General features: G+C 39.7%; 1 protein-coding gene across 2 annotated transcripts in view; it reads right to left on the bottom strand.

Moving 5' to 3' along the window:
• The window catches only part of JAK2 (Janus kinase 2), a 139966-nt gene that overhangs the window by 83800 nt on the left and 33205 nt on the right, over positions 1-22961 (bottom strand). For both annotated transcript variants that reach the window (XM_026652354.1, XM_026652355.1), the window contains exon 2: positions 390-635. In XM_026652354.1, the coding sequence (XP_026508139.1) occupies positions 390-609 (220 nt within the window). In that variant the 5' untranslated portion in view covers positions 610-635. The remainder of the gene's footprint in view (positions 1-389; positions 636-22961) is intronic.

Genomic DNA, 22961 nt, shown 5'->3' with positions numbered 1-22961 from the left:
CACACATCACCTCCATATTGGTGCACATAACAAAATTCATTCCGCACATGGTTGGGAAAAATTAGAGAGAACACTGCTTCTAACTCTTGGTCACAAAGTGCATCGGGGTGCTTTGCAGGGCTGGTATAAACAGTTTTGTTGATAAACCCTTCCTTAATAGTTAAAGTTTTGAATGGCCAATGTAGAGGTAATTACTGTTAATCAGCAAATAATGAACTCACATAGCAGAGAAGGGTCAGAAACAAACAAAAACATTGTTCTATACATGCACGAGTTATAGCATAATACATTTTAGTCAGGAACTGTGTGCACTATATTAAAAACTAATGTTGCATGAAGCTGAAACAATATCACGCTGTCACTAGGAAAACCATCATATATATTCTTACCGCAAGCTTTACAAGCAGTAGCACAAATCTCTTCTGCAATATATTCGCCAGCTGGAAACTGAAGATAATCTCCTTCGGTCTTCTCCGGGGAATGATAAAGGTAAACCTGAAGCACTGGCTCTGTCTGCTTGGGAGCATTTGCATTCCCAAGGATGTCACCATTTTGGTGGACAGTAGAAGTTGCTGTTCCTTCCATCTCGGTCATTGTAAGGCAGGCCATCTTTTCATTATGTTTAGAGCATTTGTCTAAAAAAACAAAAACAAAAACAAAAAAACAGGATTATTTGCTGACTTTAAAAAGCCAGGAAAACTGAAAGAGCTACACAAGATCTGGTATCTCCCATATTTACATGGCAATAATTCGTAAACTTGTTACAATTTCCTACATAAATATACAGATTTAAAAAAAAAAAAAAAAAAACTGGGATGCTTTTCACTGGTAACGTCAACATTTTGAAGCACAGAAGCCTTGAATTATAGTACTGAGTTAGGACTGCATAATTTCTCAGAAAGTTTAGCAAAAAGTGAGTTCCTCTACAATTTACAATGCAGTTCTACTCTGAAAAGTGACTGTGTGGGAAAAACAAAAAGGGTTTGTAAAGTTCCATCATTATTGCCTCTCAATGAATTCCAGAACAAATATGTTCATTTTACAAGTAAAATCAGGCTTCTTGATTGTCAGCCCTACAAACTCAGAGCTTCTGCAGGCCAAATTAGTCCCTCTGTTACACCTGTGCAACCCTATTATCCCCTCAGTGACAGGTCAGAGGTTGAACTGAAGACATGTAAGAAGGAATATCAACCAGGTCACACTCTGGCCAATTCAGAAAAGAATCCTTGTTCAGTTGTGTTTTAGCCCAATCTAGAACAGTTAAATTTCTTCTGTAAGAGAAAGCTTAGAATACAATTTTAATTAGAAAGACTTCAGTTTTCAGCAAATGCGCCTATACTCCTAGCATTTCCTGAAGTGACAATTTATTCTAAAATACATGACAGAAAATAAAGGTAAAAACAAAGTCTAGAAGCACTGTACAAACTAGACTCAAATATTATGCCAATATTTTAAGAAGGAGCTCCATCAAACATTCTGCTCCGGGATCAATCACATGTACCAGTGTGCATGTGCTCACAGAGAAGACCAGCGAAGAAATTGTTTTCCCATTTATACAAAAATGCTCTTTCATAACCATAACTAAGAGAAAATGACTTGGCACACAACCTAATATATTATATGATATGCTCTTTAATGCTAAAACTGAAACTGAAAAAATAAACTGAGAACAATGACAGTATAGCACACTGTCCAACTAATACAATTTGAAGGTGGGTGGGATGGGGTATAGGGAAGGCAATGAAAACATTTTGGAACTATATACCATTTGGTGCAATCTACTCCCTTCAAAACAAAACAAAACAAAAAAGTTTGTTCTTCTGTAGTATTTTTTAATCACTCTCAGGACTAAGTCATCTCTGGCAGGAATGGTTTAGCTGGATCCAGAGAGGGTGAACTCCATCAGAAGCAGTGAAATCACTCAAAACCTCTCAATTTGGTGATGGAATTTTTAAAATGCACCCAAGAGCACATGACTGGCTAGGCTAAGACTGTCTTTGTTCTCATATGAAACCATCATGAATTTTTCAGTACAATCAAAACTTGTAATAAAGAAAGATACTGGTAAAACCCTCTAAAGTTTGCTTATATAAAACCACTTGGTCTCATGCAGCACTTGCTTTTTGTTGTAAAGAATATTTAAAATGAAATGTTGAATCATAAAAATGTACCGTACAAGTAGTAGATTTTAACAATATTTTGTTGTGCAATTAACAAGAAGCTATTGTTTTACTAGAAGTCAAGTCTGGAGAAATGCATTAGATTGTCACAAAGTGCAATCTATTTATTTTCTTAGACTTGGTGAACTATATTATTGTTTCATAAAAGAATCTTCTGAAATGCTACTCTTTCATTATGTATTCAAACCAAAATTCCTTCTCTCTATTGTTTGAGATTTTTCAATGTACGATCAAATTGCTATTTAAAATGTTGATTTCCACCCATTTACAATGTGATTCGATTTAATATACCTATCAAAGTACTGCAAAACATATTTCTTCTTTAATGCAGTAGGTTAATTAACATGGGCAAAAGATCAGTTTGATGAATTCTGACAATTCTGAAATAAGGTCTACAACACAAAGAAATCAGAGATCGCTTTTATTATATTAAAATAAAACTAGTACACGGAGTCAGTATTTCACAGTAACTGTAGGTTGTTTCTCTAGGTTCAAGTGCCAATCCACTGTGGGTTATGCATCCCCCCCGTGTCTGATCAATAGAGCATACCGGACTGTTAAAGCTCTGACCTACGGAGCCTAGCTCTTTAGCTCAAACTGTAGACACTTGTGCTTTTTTCAGCCCGGAATTTCCTGGTTCTGTTCCTGGTGTGTCAGTCAAGACAGTGGCTGTCACACAAGGAGTGGCACTAATATGTAAATATTCAAGTAGAAACAGCCACATTAATTTTAGGCATACAAGAAAGCCATTTTTCCTAAAAGGAAAACTACCTGGAGTGTATCCGCTTATAGCGCCATGCCAAAAGCCTTTCAAAGGCATAAAGGTTGCAGTTTTTGTTAACAACATGTATGTCTGTCGTTGCCTTCTGTGGCATGGCAGTTGCTCCTACGAAACTTTACCAAAGTAGTTTTAATCTGCTGATGAAGTCTGAAGCCCCCCCTTCATTGCAACAATAATTCCTTTAAATAGTACTACTTTAGTAGAGAAACTCAGGCTTCTGTCCAAAATAAACATTGACTTCCTCCTCTTCTCTGAGTTGTCAGGTCCTTCCATGTTAATCACTTTACAAGAAATAGCATTGTTTCCATTTAACATCCTCTTTCTCTTATGCAAAAAACTGAAAACTTGGCAGCTGTAACAAAAGCAGATGAAAACAATTCCAGAGGTGCGATTTTTACATTGATGGTGTCTCTTAAATTATGCTAGTTTCAACTCTTCTATTAACCTGAAATCAGAAGTACAAGTAAGCCAGTCCGGTCCGACGTACTGTTAAGAGCTGGTACACAGCCGACCATACCAGCAGCGCCAACAGTCAGAGCCCCAGGTCCTTGGGTAGTGGCGGCGGCCGGGAGTCCTGGGCTCTTTAAATCACTGCCGGAGCCCCAAGGTAGCGCTAGCAGCAACGGTGGCCGGAGCCTCGGATCCTTTAAATCGCCGCCGGAGGCCCGACGGCGTGGGCTGGGCAGCTCTAAAGGGCTGGCTGGCTGAGTTTGGCCCCAGCCTGTCCCTTCCACCTGAGGCCCCATCCCTTCTGGTTGAGCCCACCCCGCCCCCCAACCTTGCTCAGGACCTCAGCCGCTCTGCGTACAAGTAAGTCCCTAAAGTTACTTTCACTCCTGCCTGAAATGCTTATGAAGCAACCAGGTGAAAGCAAATACTACAGTCTCTCTGAATCAGTTTAATTCACCAGAAAGTCTGTTCAGGCCCCAATCCTGCAAACACATGAAAGCACACACCAGCAGTCCTATTGAAGTCAACTGGACTATCCTTGCATATAAAGTGAAGCACACGCATAAGTGTTTGGCGGATCAGGGCCTGAAAGTGCCATTCATAATTAATTTGTTTTCATCTATATTTTGTCTGCTCATTTTACAGCTGATTCACCAACTCCATTACCTTCATTCCTAGCTCTAACTTAAAAGCTGTTCATTTGCATAATCCCAAGAAAATTAGATTATTAGCCTACCACCAAATTAAGAAGAAATTTTCATTGCTCCATTTTTTAGTTGACCAAAAGCCCAAGTTACATTTTAAGCATCCCAATATTAATAGCAATTTGGGAGGGAGGGGAGACATTAGCTTCCCTTCTGGTAAAACAGATTTGCTTTGACTACAGTCTTAAAATGTGTGCAAAATACAGAAATTTTTAAAAATTACATGGTGGGAATTAGTGCCTCTTTTGTAAATTATATTATATGGTGCTATCATATTACAGCTAGAATTGACTTTTCCACTCTGGTACCTTCCATTATTGTGCAAATACTTAGAGCCCTTCACGGATACAAAATGCATACCCATGGATGCGGATATCCGCAGAGCTCTACCAGGAACTGCAGCAGTGAGAGCAGCAGCATGTCGAGCTGCTACTCGCAGGAGCCAGCACCCAGCCCAGGCAGTTCCTCTGGCATGACTGTTCCACGCGCTCCCCCCAGTCCCTGCCACTGGGGCAGGCACCAGACTCACCGGCAGCTGTCCCTGGTCATGTCAATGTGTGCAAGCAGCTCACATGCTCCTGGACAGGAGTCCCTTTCACACAGCAGTGTGCATCTCCTGCCCAGTAGCTCTGTGGATATCTGCTTTATATCTGCGGATATAAATTTTGTATCCACGCAGGGCTCTACAAATACTCGGCTGTCAAACTGGAGCATGCCGATCTGAACGTAACATTTGCCATGTAACCAAAACTTAGCAAAATTCAGAAACAGAATGGACATTTGTAGGGATTACAAGAATAGCCATAACTATTGTAACTCTGGGTAACTAATTTTGGAAGAGTCAGTTAAACTCATGATTCAGGGCTTAAACCAATCTCTAACTACTTGGGAGCAGGAGGATTCTCATACTTCCTCTGAAGCATCTGCTGCTGGCCACTATCGGAGATAGGTTACTGGACTAGACGGACTCTGGGTCTGATCTGGTATGGCAATACCTATGTTCCTAACCAGAATGATATTTGACTGCAAGCATTTGATGGATCAGAGCTGTCATTTTTCGTGATGATCAAATAAAATTACTATCTATGTGCACCCACCATATGATCAGCACACACACACACACACACACACACACACACACTTCCTCTTCTACCCTTCATCAGGACTGATTTTAGTTGCCACCTGGATGTTAGATTGGAATGGTTCATCTGCTTGTCCATACTCATGAAAGGAAGAAACTGGTTATTTAAAAGACAATGTCATTTCTATTCACTTTCAGCAGAGCCAACAGTAGGATTAATGCCTGTATATTTAAAGTATCAGAGGGGTAGCTGTGTTAGTCTGAATCTGTAAAAAGCAACAGAGGGTCCTGTGGCACCTTTAAGACTAACAGAAGTATTGTATATTTAAAGGAGTGAGAAAGGAAAAGTAATTTACAGCCAGGGAAACCCTGGATTCTGATGAACTTCCAGTTTTACAAACAATTCTCATATGAACTTACTACTCCCTTACTGGTCACGTTAAATCATGCTTTTCAACAAAAAACATTACCATTACATAAGCCTCTAAATGAAGCGGCTATTACTATTCTGAGTAATAACAGGGATTTCTCTAACTGTGCATTTTACAAGCCTAGGTGCTCTGCTGAACTCAGACCCAAAAATCCTTGCTGAAATGCTTGTGCTGACTCTTTGTGCTGCCCTTGTTCTCTACCTCACCAGGGCAGCACAAAGAGGATGGAAAGGGAGCTTAAACAGCCAGCTGGGGATTCTACTTGCATGTTTCTGGGAGATATAAAGTCAGCAGAACTGGCTCTATTATGCCATCTTCTCCTCCCCATCTCAACCCAGTTGGTGCAACTGGAACATGCAGCACTCTGGTGATCACAGGCTAACAGGAAGGCCCATCCCACAGTCCTCAGACATCTCTAATTTGTGCCATGGGCTAAACTTGCCCTATAATGCCCCCTGGATAGAAGGGACAGAAAGTGGTCTCTGCCTGCTCCATTCCAGGCATGCCAAGCTCTGCCATGATGCACATGAAGATCTGCCCTCTTGCCTACAGAACAGCACAGGTAGTTTCTAGTCTGGTAATTTAAATATAAAATAAGAATTGTGACTGGTAATTCAAATATAAAAAATCCTTACCCGTTCTTCAAAACATCTTCTATGTTACACAGGGATTTGAGATTAAAGAATTTGTTTTAGAGAGGACATGACAAAGGAAAACAATGTGTCTTTTTTTGCTTCTTTGCAATGTATTATAAGTATAAAGACTTTTTTAAGCTGTAGGAATGTAGGTCTTTTCTTTCCTGCTTTACAGGAAAGTCTCCATAGACTACAGGAGATTTAGTAGGATTAGAACAGGGGTCAGCAACCTTTCAGAAGTGGTGTGCCGAGTCTTCATTTATTCACTCTAATTTAAGGTTTCGTGTGCCAGTAATACATTTTAACGTTTTTAGAACATCTCTTTCTATAAGTCTATAATATATAACTAAACTATTGTTGTATGTAAAGTAAATAAGGTTTTTAAAATGTTTAAGAAGCTTCATTTAAAATTAAATTAAAATGCAGAGCCCCCCGGACCGGTGGCCACGACCCAGGCAGTGTGAGTGCCACTGAAAATCAGCTCGCATGCCGCCTTCGGCACGCGTGCCATAGGTTGCCTACCCCTGGATTAGAACATTAGATAAACCATATACGTGAAACCCAATTAATTTAGAGGGGCATAAATTTTTAGTCAGACGTTTAAAACTATGTTTTTGTCAACATCTATTCAGCTTGAATGCCCACCAAATAACTAAAAGAAGAGATCAGGGTTCAGGATTCAGTATCACACCATTCAAGAACACTCCCAACCCACATCACTGAGGCCCCTCCAATGAGACCTCAAGCAAAACAAGGATTACAAGGTTTGACATTCCTGACAGTTATAATGTAAAATACAAGCAGGAAAACAAAAATAAAAACATCTTACAGATCTGCTTTATATTTCATAAAAATACAAACTAAAGAGAAAAAAAAAAGAAAAACCTCCCATTTTTTCCCCTTCTGAGGTCATCTTTAACTGATGAAGAAAAAGCATTTGACCCTCTGGATCATTTGCCTTTGATATATCTTCAACAACCTAATGGTGAACATACATACTTTGGAGACTCAACATTCCAACATTCTCTTACTTACAGTATCTTTTACCACTTGAAAAAGCTGTGTACAAAACACAAGCAACACCAGGGGATTCCTTTTACTGAGTTCATCACAAGACACCCACTTGCTGCTGGTATGTCAATGTACTCATTGTGCTGCTCATGTTTTTCTGTATTTGTCAGAAAATAAATATCTGTATTTTACATTAAATGTTTGCCACGTTATAACAAATATTTATTTGAATAATTTTTTTTAAAAGAAAGAAAGACGGTTGGACAGAATTACTGGAAGAGAGGAAAAACAGAAGAAAAACCATTTTAAAATAACAAACCTATCAATGCACTTTACATGTAGTATGTTCCGACAACCAAAATATTCATTCACATTTCAATTTACACCAAAACCTCCCTTTGCTACATTTGGCAGGTTAATATCACAGGCCCTGTAAGTGTGTACGATTAGAACAGGACATTGCAGTCAAGTCTATACTGGCCCTTTTTGCATAATACTTTTGCAGCCTTCTGTATCATCCCCTTTGGGACAATCTTACTCCTAAGGGAGACACGGAGTGTAGCCAGTGCTTAGATAAACATTAAAGTCTTGTGTAGCAATACAAATTGTTCATCAAAAGTGTAACATTTCCTCTTGCAACCTATTGCTCCTCCCCTTCCTACAGGTAGAGTGAGTAAGCCAGAGCAAACAAAAGGGAGAACACAGAGGGAAGTGGGGGTTGGAGGGAACAGAGAGGCAGAGCTCAGAAAGAGAGACACTTCTGCAGCCTTTTGCTTCTGATGGCCCTCCAACCAGATCTCTCTCCTCTGGGAGGGGAGAGGGGAAAAAAAGGTAAAGGTTGGGAACGGTTCCATAGCACAAATTACCTGCTGTGTCTATCTATTTTGTTGTTCCAGTCCAGAGAAGATTTGCCTGGCCTCCTGAGGGAAGGAATTCATTGCTTAGACAAGCTTTAATTCCTATCCTCACAGATGAAGTTTGCTACTTAGTGAGTGTTAAATGTTCCTGCCTCAAATGTCTGCTTCAGAGACCTCCACATAACCTCTACTACAGCTGCCTAAGGAATTGCCCTGTAACCATTGTCCAGTAAATCATTTACGTTCTCACTCAAAGCCCAGTGATGTCAACGGGAGTCCAAGTTTCCATCATCTTCAATGAGGGCTGGATCAGGCCTTGTAGTACGGAGGTGGGCAAACTTTTTGGCCTGAGGGCCACATCTAGGAATAGAAATTGTATGGTGGGCCATAAATGCTCACAAAATTGGGGTTGGGGTGCGGGCTCTGGTTGGGGGTGCGGGCTCTGGGGTGGGGCCCAAAATGAGGAGTTCAGGGTGCGGGAGGAGGTTCCAGGCTGGGATGGGGGAGTGCGAGCTCTGGCTGGGGGTGTGGGCTCTGGGGTGGGGCTGGGGATGAGGGGTTTGGGGTGCAGGAGGGTGCTCTGGGCTGGGATCGGTCAGAAATCTATAGGGGTAAGAGACCTTCAGAAATGTTCCCTCTCCCTTCCAGCTGCTAGAGTGGAGTGGAACAGAGCTTTGACTTTGTAAAAGACACCTAGTAGCCAGATGACTATACAAAATATGGAGCCCTCAAGCAGGGTCCATTGACTATAACCTGGTAGAAATCCCAACATTCTCCTCCTTCACTGCAGCTGGAGGGACTCACGCTGGACCTGGCTGTTTCTTATCTTTCAGATCTACCTGTGGATAACAGGTTTAGTGCTCCATCTCACAGGTGGCCAGTAAATTTTTCAAGACTTGGATATATTGTTTTGAAGTCAAATCCCTTTTGGCCTTGCTTTCCCTGTTCTATCAGCTCTTTTTCTCTCCTGATTTCTCTCTTCCCTGATTTCCCTCCTCCTTTCCCTATTATCTAATTTCCCTATCCTTGCGACTTCCTTCTTTATGGGTCAGCAAAGCCACTGTCTCCAGAATAACTGTCATATTTGTGTTTACATGGGGTTTCAAAATTAATTTGGAGGATGGATCTAGGATTCTCCCAATGTAAACCCAGAGGGTAAAGAATTATTCTGTGTACAAGAATTTGCTGGCCTACATGGCAATAGGAGGGTTTGGGGGGAGGAGTGGGAAGGAAGGAAGGAAGAAAAGACATGAGTCAAAAATGGTATAAACAGTGTTTAAAATATATTTTCCCCATATCTTATAAACTCCAGTCTCCTTTGCTTTTTGGTATTATTCCCTTCTCGTTTATGACACTGCTGAGCCTACCAGCTTCAACCAATAGAAGCAAGTGAGTGAGAAGCTGAGGCGGTATGAGGCGCTTACTGCTGGCAAACTGGAAATTCTGAGAGAAAAAAAAAAAAGCCAGTCAGAGCTCAAGGATTACAGTAGTCAGGGTGGAGAGATTTTCATGGTACAGATATTATGACATAATCATATAGGTCCAGATTGTGAGCTGTCCTTACAGCACTGGGGGCTCTTAGGGTATGTCTAGACAGCATTTTGGAGCAACAGACTCGGGCTTGTAGGGCTCAGGTTAGTGGTCCAAAAATAGCTGGGCGGACTCCTTCTGAAGTTGTAGCTTGGGCTCTGAGGCTCGAGAAGGGGGTGGGGTTCAGAGCCCAAGCTGCAACTTCAAAGTGCTGTCTACACAGGTATTTTTAGAGCACTAGCGTAAGCCCTGCTACTTCAAGTCTGTCAACCCAGACTTGGAGGTTTGCTCCAAAATGCTCTGTGGACATAGACTAGTTGTAGAAGGGGGGATAAGATGGTTGAGATTACCCTTCCCTATCAAACTACTACATTTCTATCTTTGAGCTTTTATAATTGTTACTTTGCAAATTGGCCACTTTGCCATGTTGGGTTTAATCTGAACAAACAATGCACAATCTCAATGAAAATCCTAAATCTTCCAGATCACAATCCTGGGGGTCTCCTTTTCTAGAGAGATGTGAGGGAGGAGGTGCTGAACACGTGTTTTTTTATGTAAGGCTGTTATTTATTTATTTGTTTTTGAAAAACAATTCATTTGAAGGGTTTTTGTTTGTCTCCTTGTTTGTTTGTAAAGTTTGTTATCTGCCCCAATCTGCAAAAAAGAGGGAAAGGCAAATTTAGTGTTGCAGAATATGCTATGTAACTTAGATAAAACATGCCTGTCGCGTTGTTGCTATTCTCTAACTTTATTTGTGAAAAGTCTGGAAAAAAAAACTGACAAAGCACTGTCCTGGCACAAACCATAAAAAATGGGAGAACTTCTGGACAAATGCTGCACACAACACCTACAGAAGTGAAATACACTTCAATAGCAAAACCAGAAGACTATCTACACATTTCTTTACGAGTTGTTTCATAGTCAGAAGAGAATCTGGAAGTACGCACTTGCACCAAATTAGCCCTATGTGGAAATTACTGTCAGAAAGTAAACAAGATAACCTAAAGTCACAGTGAATCAGCAATCTGCATACCAGAAGCTGTATTACTATGATGGTCTCTGCTGTGGCATCTCTAAAGACGCTTATTCTCAGCTATACCTTATTTACAACTTTGAGCATCACTATTCAGTTAATTGCTTCAACTTGGAAACATCATATCAATATCATGTAAAGTCAAGTTATGATTCTGCTTCTCAAAGTGGTTTTTAATACTTTTAAATTTACATAAATGGATCAAGTTTTATGGTGGGAAAGCAACTAGTTTATTAAAATAATGTATCTAATTGCAATAATCCAAAACACTAATATTTTCAAAATAATGCTTTCATTCCAACTTTGAATCTTCTCTGTTTTTAGAAAATCTAATCCTATAGAATGCTGTCTGGATAAAATTTTGTACAGTGTTGTTATTATTTGCACTGTAGTAGCACCTAGAGACCCCCCCCGCACCCCATCAGTGCCAGGCACTGTACACACAACAAAAAGACAGTCCCTGTTTCTAAAGGTTTACAATCCACAGCCCCAATCCTGCAAAGATTTACACATTGTGGGTAGTCCTGTTGACTTCAAAGGAGCTACATGCAATACACCAAGTAAATTGTGTGTGTGTAAATCTTTGCAGGATCAGGGCCCAAATATTCAACAAGAGACAATAAGTGGATACAAACTGATCAAGAGAGGTAAGACAGGGAAACCATGAAACTATCATGTTTAATATAATAAGCCATTGTGGGAGGATACCACAAGTATGTACAAGTTTTAAATAAAGATTTACTCACACATCTCTCAAAGAAAATTGCCCAGAAAAATGAAAACCTGCCACAAAGATTTAAAATAAGGGGTCAATTACACTGTATATTATATTGCAGTTTCTGTTACTACTATTCAATTCTTCTGTCAACACATGTTAAAAAGGAAGTGAGAACTTCAAAAATCATGTTTTTAAAGTAATAAATTACTGAACAATACAAAATGATAGACTGTCAAAATTATCTGTATAATTCAGAGGAATGTATTTGCTTGATAGTTTACTTCACGCTTCCTTTGCCATCAGTGGCCTGCAAGTTCTCCACTGGTTTCATATCTGAAATACCAGTCAGCTACATTAAAGATACAACAAGACATGCACTGCCAAGATCACTTTATCTCAACAAACAGAGCTCAGCAGAAAAATGGAAACCTACAAAAACAAGCCAAGGCTTTGAAAGCAAACCAAGGGTTGTAGTAAAAAGCGTGCTGCTGGTATACTCTTATTTCATAATAAACTAAAATTAGAGAGACAGTTTCATTAACTCAAAAAAAAATCAATACTACGTTCCGTTAAAAACATGTTTTAAGAGACCATTTTCATGGAAATATTACCTTACTGGGACAATAATTCAACTATTTATGGTCAATGTACAAAATGCAAAAAAAAAAAATAAAATAAAATAAAAACAAAAAAAAAGAAATTGTTAATACAAAACTGTTTTATGTTTGAGGTGCGTCACAAGCTCACCCAATACATTTGCAGTTTTAAAATTTCTTCTATTTTGAGAGAGAATACTTGTACAGGTGTATTCCCTGTTTTAAGTATGGAAGATCTCTCCCAAACCTGTAGAAGCTTTCAAAACATTAAAAACCTATGAAGTGCAGCCCGCATAACTTGAGAGTTGTCCTTGTAATTCTGAAATAACAGCACCGAAGTTAAACTTTTTTCAGGGGTTTTACTATTGAGTCCTAAAACAGATGACAAAGGAGATCTCTGGCCACCTAACATTAATTTTTAATAAATCTTGGAATACCTGGGAAATGCTAATATTCAAAAAGGGCAAGTGGGATGACCCGGGTAACTATAAGCCAGTTAGCCTGACATCAATCCTGGGCAAAATAATGGAAAAGCTGATATGGGACTCACTTAATAAAGAATTAAAGGATAATAAAGGGCTATTTAATCTAGCAGAAAAAGGCATAAAAATAACCAAGGCTAGAAGCTGAAGCCAGACAAATTCAAAGAAGATATAAGGCAGGATTTTTTTAACAATGATTAACCATTAGAACAAAGTACCAAGGAAGGTGGTGGATTTTCCATCTCATGTCATCTTCAGGTTCAGACTGGCTGCCTTTTGTGGAAGGTATTCTTTAGTCAAACACAAGTTAATAGCACTGTATTGAGCCTAACTGGGCAAGAACGTGATATACAGGTGGTCAGACTAGATGATCTAATGGTCCCCTCTGGCCTTAAAAATCTATGAATCAATAGATTGCACTGTTATTATCATCAATTATTTTACTTATTAACAAGAAATGTATTATGATGAAGAGGTGAGAATCTTTGTACTGGGGTGTATTTTTTATAATCAATGATAAAGACGTAGCTATGCAACGGTAAATATAGCCTTTGTTTAGTGGAGTTCCTTTTACTTCTAAAACAAAGGAAGTTCTTCAATACATAAATCCCACTAAAAAAGTTTAGATAGTGGTACCAATAGTTGCCTTAAGTCAAAACAACATCACTGACGTTTAAAAAAAAAAAAAAAAAAAAAAAAAAAAACTTTAAAGTTAGGAAATTAGAAAGTCGTTAAAAAACCTTTAAAAGTCAGAAAGGCCTGAAATAGTTAGCTAAGATTGCAACACTAACTTGATCTCTGCCGCCTAAATCCTAATCACCAACTTCCATCTATCTTCCACTATCTTTCCACTAGAGAAAATACTGCATATGAACCCACCCACTTATCTGAATTTAGATGCAAGTCCTTCTCCCAGCCCCTGGCTTAGGTCAAAAACCATGTCATCATCTCACATTCTTTCCTCATAATATAGTCCAAAGAAAACCCTTCCTCCACACTCCAGCACTCTGTTATGGCTGGACATCCCAACTCTACCTCCTTCACCCTCCCAAAACTGAGGCGACATAGCCAAAAGATGGACTTTTTCCATATCAACCCTGAATTTAAGGACCACAGGCCTCTTACGCAAGATACAGAGTATATTTATTTATATCTTTAGCTCAATCTGATCAAACTTTAAAAATTTCTATTAAAAAACTCTTAACATAGGTTGTAATATAAAAGTTCTTGGGAAAATGTATACTTTAGTATAAAACTCCCTCATTTGGATGGGGAAAAAAATATCTGCGACCCACATATGAACTGAACAGATTTACACAAATATATATGGATCAGTGAGCCAGAGCTGGAGAGTAGCAAGAAGTGAGGCTAGTAGAGTCCAACCCATCAGCAAACAAAGATCAGCAGGCCTGGAAAGTACAGGGAAGAATCATCAGCTCCCTGTGAACCTCACAAGAGCCAACTGCAGAATCTATAAACTCCACAGACTCTTCAGAAGTTCCCTCAGTTTCAGTAAATCTTATACACTCAGCCAGAGTCCCAGACCCATGCAGAAAAAATTAGCTCCACAATCATGGTGCCTTTTCCTGATCCTTTGAATTCCTTATTTTATGGCGGGGGGGGGGGGGGGGGGGAGCCAAGTTTCCATGGTAGCATTGGAGAGCACTCTTACAATGGCAATACTGCTCAAGTCTCTGACCTGTTCTTCAGAGAAGCCAGAAGTAGCTGGCAAGGAGGAGGGGAAAAAACTCCAGACTTCAAGAATCAGATCCTAAGCAAAGAAAAGGAGTCAAACAAAATGAAAATTCTATATTGATTATCTGCTACATGACTAATTGACAGAAAAAAGGAGAAAACCAATAAAATAGTGCAGAATTCCCCTTTAAAGTGGATTAGCAATTATTAAAGTAGAAGAGATGCAATTACATTATGGGCCAAATTTTCAAAAACTTGTATAAAAGTTCCACACAAAAATATGGATTTACTGGCAGCCTCAAACTGTTCACTGCCTACAAAACAGCTAGTTACATATGTATACAAATGTTTGCACATGTATTTTCATATTTCGGGTAAAATCGTGGTCCCACTTAAGTCAATGGCAATTTTGTCACTGACTAATACAGCCAGGATTTTACCTTCTGTCTGCTCACTTTGGGCTCCTGTTTTTGAAGAGCTAACCCTGTATACAGGCGATCATATACCACAGATAAATAAAAGGTGCTGAGATGTATTAACGGTCTGTTCTAGTCAGTAGACTAAAACTAACTAAAATCCCAAACAAGTACTGATACTGTGTGGTAGGACTGTTTTGGACTGGCCTTTTTGTTTTTAATTTTTTTCCCCCCAGTGTCTGCTGTACTTGCAGTCACTTGCTGGTATATGATCTTTTAATGGGATTTTTTTTTTTTTTTTAAATTGGCTCATACCAAGGACTCTGACCGCTGGTGCAAGCAAGGAGCCATCCATCCACCTCCAAATCCAAACCAAACATCCCAATATTTTGTCTGCTAATGACTGGATTATTGACGTTTATTTTGTTAAAGAAATGCAAGGCCGGAGCTCAGTTACATTCCCTCCCACAGCCAGGCAAACAAATGAAAAATGTGTTATATAGGACAAAAGGACTAGGATGCTATTCTCTAGGTGGCTTACAGGATTTTTCACCCATCCATGCACATGCATAATAAATATTTTTTAAAAACTGTTCTGCACTTCATTTCCCAGGTCTTACAGTTATTTACAGAGATATTATTACCTCAGTGTGCAGAGAGAGAAACTAAGGCACATGGAGCTTAAATCACTTACTTGAACTCACACCATGAGCGAGTGGTAGACTTGGAAACTGAATGCAGATCTCCTGACTCCCTGTCTTATACTATAATCATTAGACCAAACTGCTTTCCTCTGTACTGGTAGTAAAAATGTGGCTCAGAAGAGAGAGAGAGAGAGAGAGAGAGAGAGAGAGAGAGAGTGTGTGTGTGTGTGTGTGTGTGTGTGTGTGTGAGAAACCCCACATATCTTTTACACACTCATAATACAGCCATATTTTATATTTACTACTGAGCAACACTTAATACCAAGAAATTAATATTTTAAAATTTCATAACTCAAAGAGAGCCACAGATAAAAAACACAAATGCTATGTCCTTTGACGAATGTAAAAAGTGAAGAAAAAAAAAGTGACATGGCTGCTTAAGCACAAGAGAAGTGGTGTTGAAATCCTAAACTAGTCTTGTGATGTGTCACACAGAACACTTTCACCTTTAATCTTTTCATGTCAGGAGATGCTGAAGGAGGAAAGAAGATGAAGAAACATAAGGCGCAGCATGAGGAATGTATGTACTAAAGGGGCTGGAGAGAAAATAAAAACATAGAAAAGAGATAGAAGGAAGAATTTTCTGTAATACGCATCATATAAAATAATGTAACCCAAAACGCACATAATTAGATGTTCCAGTTCATTCTCAGAGTTCTTTGCCCAGTTAGTTTTAAAACAGTTTACATGGTTATTCTTGTCAGAATTTGTTATTACAATCCTCTCCAAAGTAAAGATATATCATCTCAACCAAATCATCATTCCATGCCAGATAACAGAGTAATCTATAGGATTCTGACAAAGTGATCAAGACTGGTCTCATGCCCGTGACAGAAACAGTCTGTATGCCAGCAGGAAAGCTTAATTCCTTGTTTTCAGTCTCTGGATCACTCCCTGAGCCATAGGGCCCTTGGAGTACTGTAGAAACACTGGTCACAGAGGGTGCTTTGCATCGCTCAGTATCAACCTGCCATTCAGTTCAAGAGTGATGCTGATGGGCCCTGAAAGATATCTAGTCTAGTAGTCTAGTTTTCCTTCGGCAGAAGTAGCATACCCTCAAATTGTTTACAAGTGGTAAATTGGCCACACAAATGAACTCGTTGCTCTATATCATCAGTCATGTGCCACCTGTGACGTTGACTAAGCAACACTAATCTTAGCACTAAGTTCAAGTAAGATGCACTTTGGGCCAGATACTGTTAGGAACTTCAAACAGCATAGGTCAGGATGGGGGAAAGGTACAAAGGTGGTGTAAAACTCATTTCTGCATTCCTCTAATCCAGGTCCTACTGAGTACAGAGCCAATCCCCTTTTGCTGAGTTAGAACAGTCTTAGGGCTGCTCTAATTTACATCAGTTTCTAATGCCCCCAAGAAGACACAGTGGAAGGATGTGCCCAGCCACACCCGCTTTCACCAGCCACACCCTACATGCTGACAGGCAGGAGGCAGCATGGCATAGGAGCCTCTCCTCTGGCTCTATATCCCTGGAGAATCTCTGTTTCTCTGGAATGATCCTCCCAGGGCTAGAAAAGCAGGCTCTAAGACCAGACTTTTTCAGCAGTATGGTACAGAGGAACTGCACCACACCAGAAGATCTGTCCTGTTTTATCTTGTGCTGCGTATCTATACTTAAATGTGGCATTATGCTGGGGAGGCTGATGATGCCCGTGAGAAAGAACGTAAAGGCGTAAGTAACAGACGAAAGAACAATAGACACTCCCTTCGGACAAAGGAAAATGGGAGACAGAAGAAAGAGGATGAGATAAAAGACATCAGTAGTGGTCTTAAAATTTGTCACCTACATTGTTCCTCCAAAAGCAGTTGGAAACATTGCAGCTGGGTCCAGGATTTTGCAGCACCATTGCCCTGGGAAGCACTGGGAAGCAACTACTTGCAGAGGCTACAGAACACCACCGCTCCCTGGTGTGCAAACCTTTGAAGAGAGACCACCTCTTACAAATGACCACTTTTGCTAACTCCCATGAATGGTCGCTCTTGGCAGGTTTTACTGTATTTTCTACACAAGCAATGGAATTTGCAGGGTTGGGACTGAAAATTCTCTAGATCTGAACAACATTTTTTAATGCACCAAGAGACTTCAATATAAAAGTCTCCCTTGCACTTGACTATAGGCAGACCCACACTACAAGAGAAAACACACTCACTTTTCATTCCCATAGCCTCTCAAACCACATCCACCTGGCAACAAACTGATGGGGGAAGGGCAAACCTGTTATAATACATTATGTAACTCTGACATTGGGCCCCAAAAGTGGGGAATGAAACAAGCAGGGGGTAAAAAGAGAACACTGCACAGGAACAGTTAGCCTAGGGGTCATCCAAAGTGAAATGGCATGTGGTGCCTCTGAGGCCCCCAGTCCTGGCTCAGAAGGCAGCAAAAATAAAGTCAATAAAGTACATTTTTATGGGAAGAAAACAGAGAAGGGAAGAGCAATAGGAGCTTCAGGGGCTCCCCTGTTGGAAGGAAAGAGGAGATTTGAAGAAACCTTCAAGCCCTGATTCAGTAAAGTACTTAAGCACCTTCTTAACTTTAAGCAGGTGCTTAAAACCCATTGACTTCCGTGAGATTTAGGCACATGCTTAAGTGCTCTGCTGAATCAATTGATGTCCAAGTTAACTAGCTTCTCCCAATAAAGTCTAGTCTCTCACTTTAAAATTGCTATTTTTGCATATTGTACCAAATTAAAATGATGAATTCCTCAACAACACTGAAGACTGTAGAACTGGGGACATACTGTGCAAGTACCTAGTGCTACAAAACTTTTGGACTTTGGTTACTGCAAATGTCGCCTGAATTACAGGCCAACAAGTTGCGCTGAAAGGAACTTTAAGGGTTAATGTCTGTGGTGATGATCCCCTCAAGCAATATAAGTAGTACTAATGCCAATCCTTCTAGCTGGGTACTTGGTGATCTACCAGCCTCACAGAACCAAGAAATGGGGAAGTAGTTAATTTTATACCACTTGGAATGCAGAAGGTGCCCAGTCCTGGAAACAATTATGGGCATCTGGCTATTTCCTGAGTCCACACAGGAAATAACAGATAGCGCTATTTGTGTATGGACCACCAGGTTACACGGGGAAATTTCATAGCTGAACGGCGAGCTGGTCCAGCACTTCTGTGGGAGTCCTTGGAGAGTGTGCATGCAGACACCTGATCTGATGAACCATCTCATGTATCTTCCTAGGAGTGACGAATTCCCTATGTTTTTACCCAAAACTCTCTCGGAGGCGGCCAGAAGCTTGACTTCAACTATGGATATGTGGGGTGAATGCACCAGACATTCATGTGACCCTGTATGGTAATATATACGACCCTGTATGGTGATACATACATACTATGGATTTCTGTGGTCTGTTTACTGGTACTGAATCATATGAAGTACTCCCACATCTCCATTCCAGCCAGGCTGTCTTTCAGCTCACAGACAGCTATTACCAGCTGTTAGAGGGGCTCTTGCCGTTCTGGTTTCTTGCCATGTTCTGTTTTTAATTTGAGCCTGTAGACTACAGTGTTCTATTTGGATTAAAGCAGTCTTAGCACAGACTGGACAGGAGATGGCTAGGCAGCTGCTTGAACCCTCTTTTATGTACAGAGTTTATGTTACTGTTCAAAAGTGTTATGACTGAGGGCAAGAGGTGTCACTTGTCCTCAGCCATAGATACTGTGAGAAGCAGTTAACGAGACTACTTGGGTACATGCAAGCTGATTACGCAGCTGGTGTTACTCACTGAGATTCTGGAGGTGCTGTGGCAACTCCAGGATACAATGTTGTGGCTGGTTAGTGGAGACAAGCCTAGGGTCTTGAGGAGGCAGTCAGCATTTCCTGATGAGAAGGCAGGTTGCCAGCTATTCTTAAGAAAATCAGCAAGACCTTTGTCAATGTCAATAGTTGTTTTTTTGAGAAATCTTGCTTGATTTTGATCAGTATCCCATCTCATCCTTTTGCAGTGGGGCAGCTTAGGCAGTCCAAGTACACAGATTTCCTTGAATCCAGACAACCGAGTTACAGAACTTATTGACATGGGATGGAAACGGCACTGGGTATATGTTTATGATCTCCTCTTTTCCGTGGATGAAGATAAATTTTCAAATCCCCTCAGCATTAGCCTGTGTCTGTTCTCATTGACAGGAATGGTAAATAGACTTCAATGGAACAGTATTAACGCAACACTGAGCACATCTGAAACTTCTATCCAAAAGATCTATGCTGAGTCTTTTACATCTAGCTGCTCCTTGGATACCGCTCATCATGAGTTTTTGGGAGGGGCTTCCGTGACATGTAGCAGGAGTGGAGTGTCTCTCAAGTGATTCTCTTCCTAGCTTTCCAAAAGGACCTAGAGGGTAGCAATGGGCAACTGTTCTTTTTCCCCTCCAAGGACTCATTCTTGGAAGTTTTATCATCAGCTGGTAGGTATTTATTTTACAGAGGAGTGAACAGTCTATTGCAATTTTTTTGGTGAAATTTCATTAGAGCTTGGGTTGGGTATGGCTCCCTGGATTTATGCAATTTATACAAATAAATGAATAGTCCTTCCTGTTTCGCTTCATGAGCAGTTTCCCCAGCCCATCACTGTGATGAGTTTGTTACACTCTTCCCAGAAACCGAATAATTCCCAGATCTCCCCTCAACTAGCAATCTCTCAATGGAAAGTTCTTGCTAATTACTGTCCAGACTCAATCCTCCTATGTTTGGGAAAGGTGACTATTAAATTACAGGTGCACTTGGACACCCAGTGACATTCCAGGAAGTGGAGACCAACAGTTAGGAAACAACAGAATTGTAACTAATTTATATCAATCTTTGCAGTCAACTTTCCTAACGAAAAAATGTCCATATATGAAATGCTGCGAAAAGGATCTGGAAAAACAAATTACCCCAAAGGAGTGGATTCACTCTGGAAAAAGAGGACCAGCAACTTCATCCTGTAGCTCAATAAAATATTTCTTCAAGATATTGTTTCAATGGTACCTCACACCAGTCAAGTTAAAATAGATATATAGCTTGAATGGGAATAAACGGAGAAATTGTGGTGAAAGAGGAGATTTTGTGTATATATGGTGGACATACCCAGTCAGAGAGTACTGGGATGCAATTTGTAATCAAATATCACAAATTATTGGATATTTATTACCAAGTGATCCTTTGGGTAATCGTCCTAGGGCTTTCTAGTGGAAATGGTCACACAAAAGGAAATGACGAATGAATCTCCCATTTGCTAGTAGCTACTTAGCTACTGATAGCCTCTCACTGGAAAAAGAAAAATAATCCAACCATAGAGGAATAGTTATATAAAAAAAAAAAAAAAAAGGGGGAGGTGGGTTGTTACGGAAAAATTTACACATCAATTACACTCTCAACACCACAGAGGACAAATAGGTACTTAGACATTTGATTACCATTGATTCAGTACTCAGACAAAGTACATTCACCTACAAAAGGATCAGAACACCGGTCCAATTTTTTGTGAATATTAACATTTGATAGACATGCCGTGTTTGCTAAACATGTAATCAGAGATTTCTCTCAATTTAATAAGATCACTAGAGATATGTCATGAGTAGTATAAAGATGCTTACTCTGTACATGGTAATGCCCTGTTAAAAAGAGATCTGATTATTATTATTATAATACTGTACAATGTTTCTCTAAGTAAAAACTCACTGTTGGAATGATTGCTGTATTATCTTCAATAGTTACATGGCCAGGATTTGTAAACTTGCTAAAACTTCCTGAATAAAGAAACAGATTTTAAAAAAAAATACAGAGACCATGTTAGCAGTGTTTGTTGGAAGTTAAGCTGGACATTCTGATCATGCTAGACGGCATGGCAGCTTTTGATATAACAGACTATGAGTTGTTGCTTTCATGACAAACACCTTCCTGGTGTAACCTAACTGCTCTCCACTGGTTTAATTAATGTGTAGAAGATATAAGTCAATTGGCTACACTGTGTTCAAGTATATATCCTATCCAACGCAGACATCATCAGTATCATTTTTAAAAGAGTATGATCAGCAAACTACATGATGGTACACTGGTGTGGATGTATTACCCTGTGAACCCTATCTAATGATCCTTTCTTCATCCTTTGTCAACTCAGAATCCAGGTCAGGTGTCCATGTGACAGCAACATAGTAGTCACACCACTTAACAATTTCTCCCTCCCTCCCAAATAAAAAACCAAAAAGCGTTGTGTAGAGCAAATAAAATCTATTTACTACTCCTTGATTTCCACAGCCCAATGTGGCGTTTTTACACACCTCCTGTAAGTGCAGATTCCTGCTTTTTCACAGTATGGGACATGATGGCTAATATATCAATAAATATTTCTGAAGTGCCTATCACCATAATATCAAGTAGATGTGGTAGTAAGCAGCTAATACAACAGCTCCTCAGAACCAGGAATCTCTCCCAATACTGTATTTAGCAGCTATAACAGTTCCTCCTATGCTGCTCGATAAATGGCACTCCTCTCTGTGTGATATATTCTCCCCTCTCCTTTGTTGAAAAGGCTCAGATATTACAATCATTTGCAAACACTTTTGACACCTGAAAGTTCAGTCCCTAATCTGGAAGAATACCTGAATAATATTGCCAGTTTGATGCTTCAGAGCCACCTTGTACTCCACTCTGTAAAAGCAGGAGTCTTTTTGCTAGGTAAAAGCCTTTACTGTGAAGAGGCTCTCTTTCTTAGTGTCCTAGTTTATGGACAAAGACTCATTCAGAAGCAGAGAAACAGTTTGAGAATCATTGCATCACTCTTGGCCAATTCTTTTCCTTGGAAAAGGACACGGTTTGATAATACTCCATGTATTGGACATTATTTGAAAGTGGTTTAAGTTTTTATTTTAAAAACAGAACAAGCTGTACCCTTATTTATCCCCTAACAAAACTGCTACAGCAGACCACGATCAAAAGGCTGTAATTCCCTCTTAGCGGGGCTTTCCCTATACTTTCAGCTTGCTTTGAATGTAGCAGCATATTTGTTCACTGGCTTCAGCAACCATGATCATATATTCACCCCATGTTATCTACACTGTCCATTCATAAATTGACACCAAACTGAATATTTGTTTTTGTTTTATACAAAGAGCATTCAATAATATTACTCCCAGCTAATATGATAGATTCAAGTTCTGCTCTTTGGGGCTTTGCCTGGTGCATATCACAGTTACTTCAGAACTGGTTTAAGAAAAGAAAGAGTGGTTAAGGATTACAAAATCTTCACTCTTACTAGGATGTTGTTAACTTTACACTAGAGGAGTCAAGTTCAAGATCTGGTAAAGAATTTCTCTTTAAAATGTTCTTAAAACCAGAAATCATTTATTTTTAATTTAAAAAAATTCAGGACATCTTTTTTTTAAATTGCAAGTATGTGCTATTTTAATCCAATACATGCCAATCACAGCACAACTAAAGCATATGCATGTTGAAAGGTATTGTGCTGCCAGCCCAGCAAAAACATTACTATGTGAAAAAATTATGTGCATGAAATTCTCTAATTAACTGCTCCAAGTAACAGTCTCTAAACCCAACTACATAGGTCTTAAATGGAAAAAAAGGGTCTACTGGCAACTGTACCAAAGTAAGAAAGAGAAATAAAATGAAATTAGATTAACTCTATGGAAAAC

This window comes from Terrapene carolina, unplaced genomic scaffold (genome assembly GCF_002925995.2).
Source record: "Terrapene carolina triunguis isolate 2854851 unplaced genomic scaffold, T_m_triunguis-2.0 Scaffold113, whole genome shotgun sequence".
NCBI lineage: Eukaryota > Metazoa > Chordata > Testudines > Emydidae > Terrapene > Terrapene triunguis.
The sequence above is the reverse complement of the archived record's forward strand: the minus strand, read 5'-3'. Positions and strand labels throughout refer to the sequence as shown.